Genomic DNA, 16679 nt, shown 5'->3' on the forward strand with positions numbered 1-16679 from the left:
ACGTAGAAAAGATAGGCCCTTAGATAAGACTGAGACTTGTGCGTCAGTGACCTCTTTTTAGAGAGGTTAATTACCGCGTGCTGCTGTAGCTCCTTGTCCATGGCCTGTGGGTAAAAAATATTCTTAGAAATCGGAAAAACATGACGAGACATGTCAATATTCAGATTTTTGGCACTAGAGCAAAAAATGGATTTTTTGAATTTTCTATTGAAGGGCACTTCATTTAATATAACATCAATTTCAATTTCATTATAGGTGCACCATTTCTACTTAAAATGTCAAACGGACGCACAATGTACTCGTGGAACGACCCAGTTGATATAGGTCAGAAATAGTGGGCAAGGCGCAACACACGCACGTGAAACTGACGTCAGTGTGCTGCTAACAGTATAGCTCCTCCACTGTCCATGTCCCCATGGGGGCTCGAACCAGTCATCCTCTGCCCGCAAATACACTTGACCCCGCTCCTTCAAAACTTACAAACCGTTTGAACTATCGAAAAATATCAAATTCGGTAGCTCCATCAGCGACATATCAAGCTAGCTGTTGAGTGAGCTTTCGCTATATGCTTCACTCCTGCGTGCACGCAATGCACATGTACACACCAACGACTTCGTAGAAGAGTCCAATTTCTTAAGCTATGAAAACTATACAACACTAATGTAGACTACTTATGAAATTAGACCCTCCCATAGGTGACCATGATATGCGTAATATTATGTGTCCATAATACCTTTGTTTTTACAGGCGTGTGGGGGGGAGAACGACAACATATGATATAAGGGAACCACCCTTCAAAGTCGTGCCTTCTCACCCACACCCTTTGCTGACCGGTGTATAAAATCGAGCACACAGGCATGCAATCTCCATAGACAAACATTGGCAGTAGAATGGCCTTACTGAAGAGCTCAGTGACTTTCAATGTGGCACTGTCATAGGATGCCACCTTACTAACAAGTCAGTTCGGCACATTTCGTCCCTGTTAGAGCTGCCCCGGTCAACTGTAATGCTGTTATTGTGAAGTGGAAATGTCTAAGAGCGACAAAGGCTCAGCCGTGAAGTGGTAGGCCACACAAGCTCACAGAACGCGACCGCTGAGTGCTGAAGGGCATCGCACTTGAAAATCGTCTGTCCTCCGTTGCAACACTCACTACTGAGTTCCAACATCAGCACAAGAACTGTTCCTCTGGAGCTTCATGAAATGGCCGAGCGGTGGCCGAGCGGCCGCACACAAGGCTAAAATCACCACGCAATGCTAAGCGTTGGATGGAGTGACGTAAAGTTTGCCGCCGTTGGACTCTGGAAAGAGTTCTCTGGAGTGATGAATACACGTCGCTAATATTGTGCACATTGCTTTGTGCATTGTCTTGTGCTGCCACCTGCAGCTGAATGGATGTCATGGCATCCTCTTTGTGCAGGATGCGCACCAACAAGTCAATGGAAAGAATGGCCTTTGGAAGAAAATAGCTCCATGCAGCCTATAGCCTCTCCTCGAGTGTGATATTATAATGTCTGTCTACACGAGATGGAAAGTATTCTTATCCCTTTTCTCAAAACATATTTAACTCATGTATGCCCTGGCTTCCACGGTGTAAGCCCTAGCTACAATGTGGGACCCACGTCTGACAGTCCTGTTCTGTAATACAACACAACACTGCATTGTGAAACAGGCCCATGTGAAAATGTATGCACGCACTACTGTAAATCGCTTTGGATGTAACCGTCTGCTAAATGGCATATATAATATAATACAAAGTGTGATTTGGAGTTGGACGCTCAATATTCTTTTGTGCCCTTTCTCCCCAGCAGATGGCGATAGAAACCTGGTCATTGTATCAATGCAAGACCAGTGCAGACATGTTGCGTCTGATCCCGGAACCACAGAACTAAATCTCTGCAGATGTTTGGAGAGATTGCCCTGTAGACCAGAGGTGTCATGAAGGGAGCACTGATGAAGATAATTGTGCTGATGTTAATTTTAGAATCACAGAATACTAAACCTCTACTGGATTCACTATGTCAGTCCTTTTTCACGGCATGGCATTTGCGTTAACCAGCTAGCACCAACCACTACTGCCAAGCATGGCAAGGCTCAGTCAACTCTTAAAAAGGGAAATCACCAGGGGATTACAGTATACGAGAGCGGGGTGAGAGAGATAGGCGTGTGTTTGTGTCCGAGAGAGAGAGAGAGAGAGAGAGAGCGCGCATAGGGGTATGTGTTCTTGTAAAGGAGATTTATTTCACAAAGAGGGGGAAAAAACTATTCTGCAGATTTGATCAAAAGGTGTTGTTGATGGATGATTATGACATTATCCCGAACAGTTGGCATGCAAATAAACGTTATCTCCTCAGTCCTTCTCATTGGTTGTTAGTGGCAGATGGGCGGGTCTAAAGAGGAAAGTGAAAACACAAACTCACGCTCTGTCAGCATCCAGCGGTGGCAAGCAGACACATTGTGGAGTAGGCTATGCAGGCGCGCTAAAGAGTTATTACACTTCTAAGTCTGACAGTCAAAGCTTCGGGAAGGCACACACAACGAGGACTAAAACTGAAAACAGGGAGGAAAATCTCACCGGTATCTACTTTCTACACTTTGACTTTGGGACTATTCTGGAGTGTAGCTAAATGAAAAGAAGGCGACGCATCATAACCAAATAGACGGCACTATGGAGAGCAAGGGCAGCCGCTGTAAGATCGTGGTGGTCGGCGATACGCAATGTGGCAAAACGGCATTACTTCATGTATTCGCCAAAGACTCGTACCCAGAGGTACGTTATGGCGACTGTATTACGAAGTTTGTACGATTGTAATAAATAAGTCATTATTTTAATAATCAAAAAAATATTAGTTTAGCGTTCGCACCATGCGCGCATCAGGCTTCTCCATAAACTGTTTTAAAACATTTAATGATTCAAACGTTTTTAGGCTTTAGATCCTGTCTATAGCATATGATCTATAGCCTAAATCTATGGCACATATTTTTCATTTAATGACACAAATTTTGCCTTATCCCTATACATTCTAGCTGGCCATGTGTGTCTTAGAATTGGCTCAGAATTAATATGGTGCCTGCCATATGCACATAGCCTACATGTGATATGTGATAGAGGAATAGGCCTACACCAGACTTTATCCGCCGAGATCAGTGGGAATGGAACATGGTATCATTTTGAATCATTGGGAAGATTTAGGTTTTCATTTTTCCATTTGAAATGTTTATTTTCAGAATTATGTCCCGACTGTCTTCGAGAACTACACGGCAAGTTTCGAGATCGAGAAACAGAGGATTGAGCTGAACATGTGGGACACATCAGGTAAGGACTGTGGCTTCAAGCGGGACTAATTTAATAAATACATGTTGACACTTGGACTCGAAGATGTCACAACTCGCACAAGTAATGTGGACAGTGAGCCAGGTCTCTTTTAGTCTGCTAGGCTCCGCTCAAGGTGCAGAAGTTGGCAATGATGCGACAGTTTTGAGCATGCAGAAAAATCCAGACTTGTTCAAATGAATTATATTTATTCGGATTATAATGCTGGATTTTCCCAACAAATTACGCACAGAAATGTGTGTATTTTTGCCCACAAAACTACTCACAGAAATTACATATTTTCAAGGGAGGCTACCTTTCTTGGACATTTCTTGTTAATTCCTGCTTTTGACAGTTGAGTACATATTGAATGTCAAGCCTTTAGGCCTCCTGCACAGTTGACCTGGTATTTTATTTCACCAATTTGTCTTTTTGAGGGATTGCCGCTTTCATGTCCAATCAGAGTTATCAGAAGCGCCTAGTTCCCAGTGGGAAGTTTCACTTGAATCCCAGCTAACAACAAACGTTCCCACAACTTTAGAGAAAGTTCGCTTAAGAGTCTCGTTAGGTCATTAACTAACGTTTTCATAGGAATGTTCCAGTGATGGGCAAGGAATTTTTCCAAGAGACCATTCCCTTAATGTAAAATAGAATTTACCCAGAACGGTTTACCATGTTCTCAGAACTGAAAAATATGAATGTTCCAGACACGTTTCATGCGGACGTTGCAAGAACATCAATGTGTGCAGTTTTCTGTAGGTTAGGAGAAAACATGACTAGAACATGAATATCTTAAATTCTGAGAACATGGCAACCATGCTCTGTGTATGTTTGGCGGGACATTGATGGAATATTCTCCTAACCTACAGAAAACTGGACACATTAATGTTCTAGTCATGTTTCATGGGAATGTGGCCAAAACATTTGTGTCCCCCCCAAAAACACACATCACGTTACTGATGCCAAGCCAATCAAGGCCCTCCATTCACAGCTCTTAACACTGTGCTTTTAAGACACAGTGTTTTCAATTGACATATTTGACACACTTTGACATACATGATTACATTGTGCTTGTTCAATGAATCAGTAATTATTATACAACATGACCTCACCTGGGATTTGGACTCACAACCTCTTGGTTAACGATATTCTGATCTTCCGGCTACGTCACGTTATCTGTGTAAGGTATCAGTTATTAATCTGACTATTCTCTCATCATTGATTTTGTTGATTTATTTCACCAATTTAATGGCTTTCTGTATAGTTGTCTAATGTTGGTGGGGCATCTTAACCTGTTTTAATGATAATCCTGAATCACTATGATCAATAAAATATACTGAACAAAAATATAAACGCAACATGCAGCAATTTCAAAGATTTTACTGAGTTATAGTTCATATAAGGAAATCAGTCAATTGAAAGAAATTCATTAGGCCCTAATCTATGGATTTCACATGAATGGGCAGGGGTGCAGCCATGGTTAGGCATACGCCCACCCACTTGGCAGCCAGGCCCACCCACTGGGGAGCCAGGCCCAGCGAATCAGAATTAGTTTTCCCAGACAAAAGGGCTTGATTACAGACAGAAATACTCATCAGCACACCCACCCCTCCTCAGACGATCCTGCATGTGAAGAAGTCGGATGTGGAGGTCCTGGGCTGGTGTGGTTACACGTGGTCTATGTGAGGCCGGTTGGAAGTACTGCCACATTCTCTAAAATGACGTTGGAGGCAGCTTATGGTAGAGAAATTAACATCGAATTATCAGGCAACAGCTCTGATGGACATTCTTGCAGTCAGCATGCCAATTGCACACCCCCTCAAAACTTGAGACATCTGTGGCATTGTGTTGTGTGACAAAACTGCACATTTTAAAGTGGCCTTTTATTGTCCACAGCACAAGGTGCACCTGTGTAATGATTGTGCTGTTTAATCAGCTTCTTGATGTGTCACACCTGTCAGGTGGATGGATAATCTTGGCAAAGGAGAAAAGCTCACTAACAGGGATGTAAACAAATTAGTGCACAAAATTTGAGAGAAAAATGCTTTTTGTGCGTATGGAACATTTCTGGGATTTCTTTTTCTCCAGCTGATGAAACATGGGACCAACACTTTACGTGTTTCATTTATATTTTTGTTCAGTTCATTTTCTTGAATGTACTTTTAACAGAGCTGAGATTTACTTCAAAGTGTATTCACCCTATTGCTTACACTTATCAAGTTGTTTCAGAGCTACACAAGTGCCTAGGGAGGACGGGTTAGGGTTTCTTCTGGACAGGGCCTAGCTATACTGGCCCAATAAGCACATACCCTAGAGATATCCCTTATTGGGACAGTGGTTAGGTTGTTTGTCATTGGTGCTTGTGACCTGGGTTTGAGACCAGCTAGAGCAGTCACCCTACTGTCCCATTTTTAGCAATATGTGTTAATGGCATTATTTGGCAGCAGTTATACACTTATCTGATTTAATTAAAATGAATTTCTTATTAAAAGACAGGTAACAAAAACATTCTCTCTCCATAGATTAGTTAGCTTGGATGACCATCCAAGTCAGATCAATGTTAGCAAGCTTATCAAGCTAGCTAAAATCTTATTGGTTGAAGAATTGTTCTAACCAAAAAGCACATGAATGAAGCAAAGTCGTATTTCCAACATCACAACTAGGAAATAGTGAACGTGACACTAGGCCCTGTGACTGTCCCACATTCTTCCTCTTACAGTGAGGGAAAAAAGTATTTGATCCCCTGCTGATTTTGTACGTTTGCCCACTGACAAGGAAATGATCAGTCTATAATTTGAATGTTACGTTTATTTGAACAGTGAGAGACAGAATAACAAAAAAATCCAGAAAAACGCATGTCAAAAATGTTATAAAATGAGTTGCATTTTAATGAGGGAAATAAGTATTTGACCCCTCTGCAAAACATGACTTAGTACTTGGTGGAAAAACCCTTGTTGGCAATCACAGAGGTCAGATGTTTCTTGTAGTTGGCCACCAGGTTTGCACACATCTCAGGAGGGAATTTGTCCCACTCTTTGCAGATCTTCTCCAAGTCATTAAGGTTGCGAGCCTGATGTTTGGCAACTCGAACCTTCAGCTCCCTCCACAGATTTTCTATGGGATTAAGGTCTGGAGACTGGCTAGTGTTTGACGGTGGGGATGGTGTTCTTAGGGTCATAGGCAGCATTCCTCCTCCAAACACGGCGAGTTGAGTTGATGCCAAAGAGCTCCATTTTGGTCTCATCTGACCACAACACTTTCACCCAGTTGTCCTCTGAATCATTCAGAGGTTCATTGGCAAACTTCAGACGTGCATGTATATGTGCTTTCTTGAGCAGGGGGACCTTGTGGGCACTGCAGGATTTCAGTCCTTCACGGCGTAGTGTGTTACCAATTGTTTTCTTGGTGACTATGGTCCCAGCTGCCTTGAGATCATTGACAAGATCCTCCCGTGTAGTTCTGGGCTGATTCCTCACCGTTCTCATGATCATTGCAACTCAACGAGGTGAGATCTTGCATGGAGCCCCAGGCCGAGGGAGATTGAAAGTTCTTTTGTGTTTCTTCCATTTGCGAATAATCGCACCAACTGTTGTCACCTTCTCACCAAGCTACTTGGCAATGGTCTTGTAGCCCATTCCAGCCTTGTGTAGGTCTACAATCTTGTCCCTGACATCCTTGGAGAGCTCTTTGGTCTTGGCCATGGTGGAGAGTTTAGAATCTGATTGATTGATTGCTTCAGTGGACAGCTGTCTTTTATACAGGTAACAAGCTGAGATTAGGAGCACTCCCTTTAAGAGTGTGCTCCTAATCTCAGCTCGTTACCTATATAAAAGACACCTGGGAGCCAGAAATCTTTCTGATTGAGAGGGGGTCAAATACTCATTTCCCTCATTAAAATGCAAATCAATTTATAACATTTTTGAAATGCGTTTTTCTGGATTTTTTGTTGTTATTCTGTCTCTCACTGTTCAAATAAACCTACCATTAAAATTATAGACTGATCATTTCTTTGTCAGTGGGAAAACGTACAAAATCAGCAGGGGATCAAATACTTTTTTCCCTCACTGTATGTAACAACAATGCCTCTGAACATGTTTTCACACTCATCAGAGTGACGACAAGACGTTGACAATGAAGACAGACAGACAGACAGACACACAGACAGACAGACAGACAGACAGACAGACAGACAGACAGACAGACAGACAGACAGACAGACAGACAGACAGACAGACAGACAGACAGACAGACAGACAGACAGACAGACAGACAGACAGACAGACAGACAGACAGACAGACAGACCAGCTAAAGCCTTAAGACCACAAAACCTGTGTGCTTGTTTAGATACTGCTTGGTGGTAATGGGTGTTGTTAAGATGCGGTTCGAGAGCTCACTGAAATGGGTGTTGCTGAAATGTCTAACTGCATTTCAACAACACCCATTTCAACCACCCAGGAGCTAATCGCCTGGCTTTTGGAACACTGTTGTGGATAACAACTTGCGTTGATGGATGGCGTCAATAAGGAATTCTAGTCTTCTCAGACGACTGTCTCAGTGTTTTCTCCTACCAGCGATCCTATACTGAAGCTATACTTGCCCCAAGCCTAAAAGAAAATTGCCTCAATTGGTTTGAATCACAACTTCAGAAGGTGGCCCCGGCAACTCCAGACATTTCTTCTTTCCTAGGGAGCCGCCTATACGAAACAAATCAATGGGAAACAGATGAGAGGCAGACTTGGTGAAAGTAGATGTGGCTAAGTGGATTTCTCCCAGCTATACAGAAGGAAGGTACTATATGACCGACGTCTGACCCTACCTAGCCTCCTATTAGTTGTATAAATAGATTGTTTGGAAGAGGCAGGTTCTAATCTGGGTATATCTCATTGGACAGGTGTATTTGCTCCCACTCACACTACAATAGCGTAAGTCCCCTGGCACCGAACCTTTTGTTGCTAACTGGCTAAATGAGGGTTAGTGACTTGGCGCATGTAGACGGGGCAGTGTTTGTGTGCATGCGTGTGTGTGGAGCATTGTTTCTGCTATGTTCTGCCCGGAAGTGCTTTGCCTCTTTGTGTGTGTATTGTCAGGTATCATAACAATAGGATTTGAAAGCTAAACAGGATTGGTGAAATAATGTTTGTGTGTGTGTGACCCTGTGAGGTATGGACATTCTACCTGCAATACTTAGGAGTCTTTATTTCTATCCATTCACTCATGACTGAATTTGTTATGGAATAGATTATTTGTTTTGTGTGTGTGTGTGTGTGTGTGTGTGTGTGTGTGTGTGTGTGTGTGTGTGTGTGTGTGTGTGTGTGTGTGTGTGTGTGTGTGTGTGAGAGAGAGAGAGACAGCCAGCCATGTAAATATGTATGTAAATGGATAGATGTGCTAGCCTGGCACGTAATGTGTTAGCTTTGCATGGCAGCAGGCGAGTAGATGAACCAAACCAGTGAGTTTTAACAATGACTAAGGTCGAGGAGAATGAATTAATTACAGGAGGATAGCTCACCCTGTCCTGCTCTTGCTCTCTCTCATTGTCTCTTTCACCCCCCCCCCCCGCCCTCACTCCCTCTCACAGCTCATTAGCCGGAGAGGCAGCTGCTGGGTGTGGCTGATAGGGCGGGGACTAGTGCAGTGAGGGAATAGAGTAGAGGAGGAAGAGGAGGAGTGTAGAAAAAGAAGAGGAGGGGGAGAAACTGATGGCAGATGAGGAGTGGTGGCGTGAAGACCGAGGAGAGGAGGAGAAATTGAGGAGAGGACAAGTGGAGGAGAATTTAGAGTGGAGGAGGAACAGAGAAGTAGAGGGGAGACGCAGTGGAGAGGAGGAGGGAGACTAAGTGAAGACAGATGAGAGGAGTGGAGGAGAGGAGAAGTCAAGCAGAGAGACTAAGGGGTGGGACTTGAAGGAGACAGACACACGGAGGGGAGGCTAGAGTGGCCAGCCATTCCACTGGAGCCCGAGCTAGTCGCCTGCTTGCTGACAGAAACAGAGTGGCAGTAATTAACCATACACTTATCCCCACGCTCGCTCAGTGACCAAACACTTGCCCCCTGTCTCTCCCTCTCTCCCTCCCTCCCACCCACCCACCCTCTTTTTCATCACCTTCTCCCTCTCTCCCTTTGGCTGTTACTCCTCTTTTGATTACACTCATGCACTCTCTCCCTTCGTCATACTCTTTTTTCCCACCTCCTGATTGGTCTCTCGCTCTCTTTCTCTCTCTTTAAAAAAATAAAATATTCCCCTCTCTCCTCTCGCTCAGTCAAAACAAGGTCAGGACTCCCACTCTGTTGCGCTAATGCCCCTTATGATCATTGCGCTTGATTAGCCTTGCATCTCCGCTAACCCCTCTCCCCTCTTGATCCTCTATCCTCGCAGCGGTGTAGATAGCAGAGATAGCTGATCCACACTCTCTCTATCACGCCACATCAGCCATATAAGGCTCAACATAATCTGTTTATGCAGTGTGACAAAAGAGCAACACATAAAAAAAAAAACACAGGCGGATGAACTAACGAATGAGTGGGGGGGATTTGGATGGGATTGAGATAGAGTGTGTGTGTGTGTGTGTGTGTGTGTGTGTTGTTGTTTTGGGAGGGAGGCTCAGGGATTTTATCCTAATTCTGTTACACTCCAGTGTTTGGTTATATTTCAAAAGTAGCACATAGAATTCAAATCATCAGTTTGTTTCTCATCAGATGTCCCAAAATAACAGTATACAATACCAGAATAAGTAAATAAGTTAAGTATCAGAAGAGGTACAGGATGCACTAGCACAATGCTAGGCTTACATTTCTTTTTTCTAAGTGTTAGCTCTAGCTTTTAGCTGTTCTCAGTCTCGGCTAGGGTATTCAAATCTGACCGTCAAGGTCTTGTAGTTGATGTATTGGTTAATGCCATTCGTTATTGAGAGAGTCCACTAACCGGGCTTGTCCCAGGTCTGAATCCGTCGCTGTAGAGGGAAATATTAAAAATATGAAAAGTAGTAGCAGCGCTGTGGAGCTTCAGGCCTGTATAAGTCTGCTCTAGGCCAAACCTAATGCATCAAACAACTTGCCTGCTTCAAAGTCAACTGTGTGAAAGGTAAGAGTCCATAGAAACCTGCTCAACCTGCAGTGTCACATACACACAAAACAGCGTAACACCAAGAAGGAACTGGACTCGGAGGTGCGCCTGAAGTCTGTCCCTCAGGCAACTTCCTGCTCAGGAAGACTTTGGCACAGGTTTGATCTCAGCTCTCAGCTCAGTGAAACTTATCTAGAGCCCTGATTTTATTCTCTCCCTCCCTCCCATCCTTACACCCATCCTTACACCCATCCTTACACCCATCCTTACACAACCACACAGTATAGATCTCCCCCTCTTCACGCGCCCTGTTGCATTTCTCTTAGACTGAAATGGAGTCCCACTCTGGTATTGGCACAGCAGGCTCTCATTAATTAATGAGGAGATTTTATGACCTCTATCAGATGTTGGCTCGCCCAGATGAGATGAGAGACAGCGAGAGAGAGAGAGAGAGAGAGAGAGAGAGAGAGAGAGAGAGAGAGAGAGAGAGAGAGAGAGAGAGAGAGGGCAAAAGAGAGGGACACCTAGCTTGGGTTCATGCTCAAGTCTAAAAGTGAGCGAGAGTAGTTTGAGTTAAAAAGTAACAAATGAAACTCAAAAGCGCTATGTAGTCGGTGTGAGTGGGTGTGTGTCTGGTTGGCTTGATCTAGTCCTGGTCATGGTGCCCATTAAAAGCACAGGGAACATTGAAAATCAATGGCCTAGATGCTTCTCCACCTCATCCCCATGGGAAACACATCCATCTCCTCCAAACTCACTTGCTTTCACTGACAGACCTCAGACTGTTCAGTAACCCATTCCTAGCGCGCACGCCACACACACACACACACACACACACACACACACACACACACACACACACACACACACACACACACACACACACACACACACCAAAGAGGGCTATTCATCTACCCCCTATGCCAATTCTACCCCTCATTTATAATTCAAGACATTTGCTATGACCGCACCGGTCTTTCCTCACAATAGCCAACCATTATTGAGTGAGGAGCAACCCCATGTCTTCCATGATGTTGTCCAACTGGAAATGAAGTGTCCCTGTTTCAAAGTTCCTCTTTCCTGTGTTCAGTGTGAATTACCTCTACACTGTATGACTGTAGGACTAGGGATGTAGTGGAGGGTATTTATTTAAAGCTCTACATAGCGAGGTGAATCATTGAGAACACATTTTATTTTACAAGCAGTGCTTTCACAAGCGCTGTGTGCTCTCTTTCAGTGTTGCAAATAGCATTGATGCACCTACTACGCTAAAGTAGCACTTATGCAGAGCGCCACCGTATCCCGATCGCCTTTCAGCATTTACCTTTATATTCACCAACACTTCCCAGAGTAGGGCCTTGGGACATGACGTCTTACCAGCTGTAAACTGTATCAGCTGAATATTTAAAAAGTGTTCAATTCAATAGAACGACGGAAACAGCAATGACAGGTGAAAACTTTTGTATTGCTCAAGTGCAAAATCATAATTGTGATTACCCAAAAATAGAGAGAAAAATATATAATGTCATGTTGCTCAACGATGTGTCCTCATTGAGATCAATCCACACCCGACTATCAGAGCGCAGTGGTGCCTGTACTTGCGGTGCCTGCTCTCTTTTTGCTGGCCTTTGGTGATCTTCACTTTGACCTGATTGGTGTTCACAGCAGCGACAGCATCAGGAGCTCCAGTGTTTCCCTTATGAGTGTTCTTCAGGCGGGGTCGACTGTCCATGTCCATCTCCTGAAGGATTTCTGGCCTGGTGAAGCATTGGAAGCATCTGTGATTTCTCCTGGCTCATCTGAATGTAAACCGGTATGGTTATTTGGATGATGATGCTCATATTTATGCAGTGGTGATTTTAGCATGTAAATCTTGGTGGGGCAAAAAAAAAAAATGTTTCAGGTGTATGCCAGCAAAACCACTACACAACACTAACCAATACATTAATTGCACTATAACGGTGACAAACGGTGCCCACAAACTGTTAGGACCTACATAAAGCTGTCCCAACGGCAAAGTCCGAACAACTTACCACTGATACACCTGGCTATCATCGGAGCCTTGTCTGGTAGAGAAACAGCTCATTCAGCCTAATTAAAAAAAAAACATAGCTGATATGGCTGACTTGCTTAAACAAATGTGGTTTCTACTGACAATTGAGATGTACAAACTATGGCATAAGGGGACGACGAGCGGATAAGAGGCAATCCGTAATTCTGATTAAGACATTAATGAGCAAGCTAGGACAGACATAGTTGATATAACTATTTGTTCATCACTTTTGAAATGTACAGTACAGAATTCAGAACATGGGCCGTTCTTACAGTATTCTCCCTGTACACCAAGGATAAATAAAGGGGGCATATAAGCAGACAATGAAAGCTCTTACAATATTTGATGATGACATTTCTCTAAAACAGGCAATAGGCTACATGTGCAACACCAAGATCACAGTAGGCTATATTATGAGGGGAAAAGGGACCAAATTATTAGGGTGAGGCACATGAGCTACTAACAGCTTACTACACAACATAAACTTAGTATTACTTTCTTAGCGACAGTATACATATCTCCCTAGCATATTACATAATTTATGCAGCACCATACAAAACATTTTTGGACTCACCTTGTTGTGCTATGCTCACTTGAACAGGAAGGTGGCGCGGCGGTCCTTCATGGGCAAATTTTGTTATCAACTTTTTGTCATCAAAGTCTGGCATTCTCAGGATTTATGGTGCTTTCAAGACAACTCTGAAAAAAACAAGGTTGAATCATGATGTCAGTGATCTTCAGTTCAGAGTTCCGAGTACCTAACTTGCAATTTCGAGTTGGATGACCATTCAAAACGTATTTTCCCAGTCAGAGCTCATTTTTATCAGAGTTCCCAGTTGTTTTGAACTCACTGAAGTCTGATTTCCCAGTTCTGAGTTTCCAGTTGTTTTGAGTGCGGGAGCAGTCATGCTGGATTGACAGCACGGCCAATGTTGAAAGTTTATCCTTTTAAGCTTGGAAAAGAGACCCTTAAACCCAGACTTGGACCACACACCCATTCCACTTAATAGTAGGCTAGTGATTGCTTTGCAATGCTTGCAGTTAGCCACCGATTCCTTCCAAACCACTCATTGTTGAATTTGCAATTTCCAACTTGTTGTGTAATGTTTATGTCCAATAATGTTTTATCTGTTTATAATTTATCTTCATATGACAAGGATTGAAAGGGATTTGGCAGTAGATTGTCAACTTGGTTCATGATGATGACTAAGAGTTTGAAAGTATGATGTTGACATGATCAGTCCAATCAAAGCTACGGTAGATATAACGTGATTTCGACGTCATTTTATCAGTGGCCAATGACTTTAAGCCTTCTTGGATGGGCACTTCTAATGTAACTCTATGGCTGCACCCAAGGGGCTCGGATTTTCGAGCTCTCCCCGTAGATTTTGCGGTGACGTAGTGTTCCCATGAGTGACAGAACACTGAGCCAATCATGGGGCAACTAGAGAACATTACCAACCCCTACGCGCCGTATTTTCCGCTGGCCACCCCACCACCACAGAAAGCACTGAGCTAGGCTGAAACACCTGCATTTTGGAGCTGTGTCACTCAAGAAAGCATAAAAAGAGACCAAGTTTGTATGCAGTTTTATTGACTCAATACATTTTTTTGCTAAACAGGTGTGGCTCTGCACCACCTGCCCTGAATGATGGGTCACCATTGCATCTATGATGCTCACAACTATGCTCACCAAAAAACATGTGGCATTAAAACCAGTTAAGGGACAGTTTGCAAAATGTATCCATAGAAATAAATTAATTAATAAATTATTACTGAATAAATACAATGAAGAGCAGGTTACAGAATTGTTGATTGTCCACTGTCAACATTCTAGAACTGGTGACGTCATAATCAATTCTTCTATTACATCATGCTGTGTCCATATCTTGTGTATGTTTGACAGTGAACAGTAAACCAAATTCACTTTTGCAAAGCATAGCTAGCTAGCTAACTAGTAGTTTGACTTGTAATTTGTACTGCCTACCTTTGAAAGACGATTTCATTTCTTTCATCAAAATGGCACAGCTCTCCCAGAAGATGTTATTTTTGGCTGTTATTTTCTGTCTCATATCCCCTATTCCTGCAAATGTGTTGGCGTCTTCGGAGTACAAGACTTTGATGCCAGTGAAGGACCACTCTGTTCGGAACAACCCTGACGCTACTAAAGAGACCAATTTTAAGACATTGCTGGAACAACTTGAGAGTTTACGGGTGAAAGACGATTCTTCTCCAGGTAATGTGGGCCAGTTGACAAAAGGATATTCCTCAAAAAATGCCAAGGACCCCTCGGAGCTTGTGGAGCCCCTGATTTCTGTTCCAGAGCACAAGCCTTTGATGCCAGTGAAGGACCACCCTGTTCAGGACATCCCCAATGTTGCAAAACTGACCAAAATGGTGCAAGTGGACCAGATGCTGGAACAACTTGAGAGGGTGAAAGATGTTACTTTCCCAGGTAAAGCTAAAGTCCCCCAGAAGATTGTGGAGAAACTTCTTCCTTATCTACTGGCTTACAAGCAAACAGCATTACATGGTGACAATGACGTCTTCAAAGAAAATGTTCAGGCTCCAGCTCCAAAAGCTCAGAAGAGCACCCTGAAGATCAAACCCAGAGTCAACATATTGACCGACCCTTCTTACTCCGAGCCACTTGTGAAGGTGAACCTGATTTTGGGGCTCTTTTTCTATAGCCTTCCCTGTAGCTCAGTTGGTAGAGCATGGTGTTTGCAACGCCAGGGTTGTGGGTTCGATTCCCACGGAGAGAGAGGGGAGAAAGAGGTCAAAGCATAGGGTAGGGCAACGTGAGCAGGACCAGCGGTGTCGTTTGACTTAACAAACGAGGATCGAATGTCGTCAACCTTCTTTTCAAAATGGTTGACAAAGTCATCTGCAGAGAGGGAGGAGGGGGGGGGGGAATTCAGGAGGGAGGAGAGGGTGGCAAAGTGCTTCCTAGGGTTAGAGGCAGATGCTTGGAATTTAGAGTGCTAGAAAGTGGCTTTAGCAGCAGAAACAGAGGAAGAAAATGTAGAGAGGAGGGAGTGAAAAGATGCCAGGTCCGCAGGGAGGCTAGTTTTCCTCCATTTCTGCTCGGCTGCCCGGAGCCCTGTTCAGTGAGCTCGCAATGAGTTGTCAAGCCACGGAGCAGGAGGGGAGGACCGAGCCGGCCGGGAGGATAGAGGACATAGAGAGTAATAGGATGCAGAAAGGGAGGAGAGGAGGGTTGAGGAAGCAGAATCAGGAGATTGGTTGGAGAAGGATTGAGCAGAGGGAAGAGATGATAGGATGGAAGAGGAGAGGGTGAGGTCAAAAGAGGAGAGGAGTTGAAAGAAGGAGGCAGAGAGAAATGAGTCAAAGGTAGACGTAAGGAGGTTAAAGTCACCCAGAACTGTGAGGGGTGAGCCATCCTCAGGAAAGGAACTTATCAAGTTGTCAAGCTCATTGATGAACTCTCCAAGGGAACCTGGAGGGCGATAAATGATAAGGATGTTAAGCTTGAATGGGCTAGTGACAGTGACAGCATTGAATTCAAATGAGGAGATAGACAGATGGGTCAGGGGAGAAAGAGAGAATGTCCACTTGGGAGAGATGAGGATTCCAGTGCCACCACCCCGCTGACCAGATGCTCTCGGGGTATGCGAGAACACGTGGTCAAACGAGGAGAAAGCAGTAGGAGTAGCAGTGTTTTCTGTGGTAATCCATGTTTCCGTCAGCGCCAAGAAGTCGAGGGACTGGAGGGTAGCATAGGCTGAGATGAACTCTGCCTTGTTGGCCGCAGACCGGCAGTTCCAGAGGCTGCCGGAGACCTGAAACTCCACGTGGGTCGTGCGCGCTGGGACCACCACGTTAGAGTGGCAGCGGCCACGCGGTGTGAAGCGTTTGTGTGGCTTGTGCAGAGAGGAGAGAACAGGGATAGACAGACACATAGTTGACAGGCTACAGGAGAGGCTACGCTAATGCAAAGGAGATTGGAATGAAAATTAACTAAACAGCTGGGGAAGCGAGAGTGCAGGGCCTCCCTCACTAACCATTCACTGAAACACTCATAACTTTTCCAACTTCCACTTTAGAAATATAATTGATGTAAACTACAGTGGTTCAATGTTTCCAGGAATAGGCTCAAACTTAGTTTATTCAGCTAGATAACTTGGTACAGTATTCTTCCGTGAAACCCACCCAGTACACCGTGTCCTATGACGCCGTAGCTAACTAGCATGCTAGCATCCAATAACACACGGTTAGTACCAATACACA

The 16679-nt window shown here is 44.0% G+C and overlaps 1 protein-coding gene across 1 annotated transcript in view; it reads left to right on the forward strand.

Annotated features, from left to right (window-relative positions):
* Positions 1-2429: 2429 nt before the first annotated feature.
* The window catches only part of LOC106579157 (rho-related GTP-binding protein RhoN), a 59069-nt gene continuing 44819 nt past the window's right edge, over positions 2430-16679 (forward strand). The window contains exons 1-2 of the mRNA XM_014158763.3: positions 2430-2768; positions 3227-3314. Coding sequence (XP_014014238.1) covers positions 2667-2768; positions 3227-3314 — 190 coding nt within the window. The 5' untranslated portion in view covers positions 2430-2666. The remainder of the gene's footprint in view (positions 2769-3226; positions 3315-16679) is intronic.

The sequence above is a fragment of the Salmo salar genome, chromosome 19 (assembly GCF_965601325.2).
Source record: "Salmo salar chromosome 19, fSalSal1, whole genome shotgun sequence".
NCBI lineage: Eukaryota > Metazoa > Chordata > Actinopteri > Salmoniformes > Salmonidae > Salmo > Salmo salar.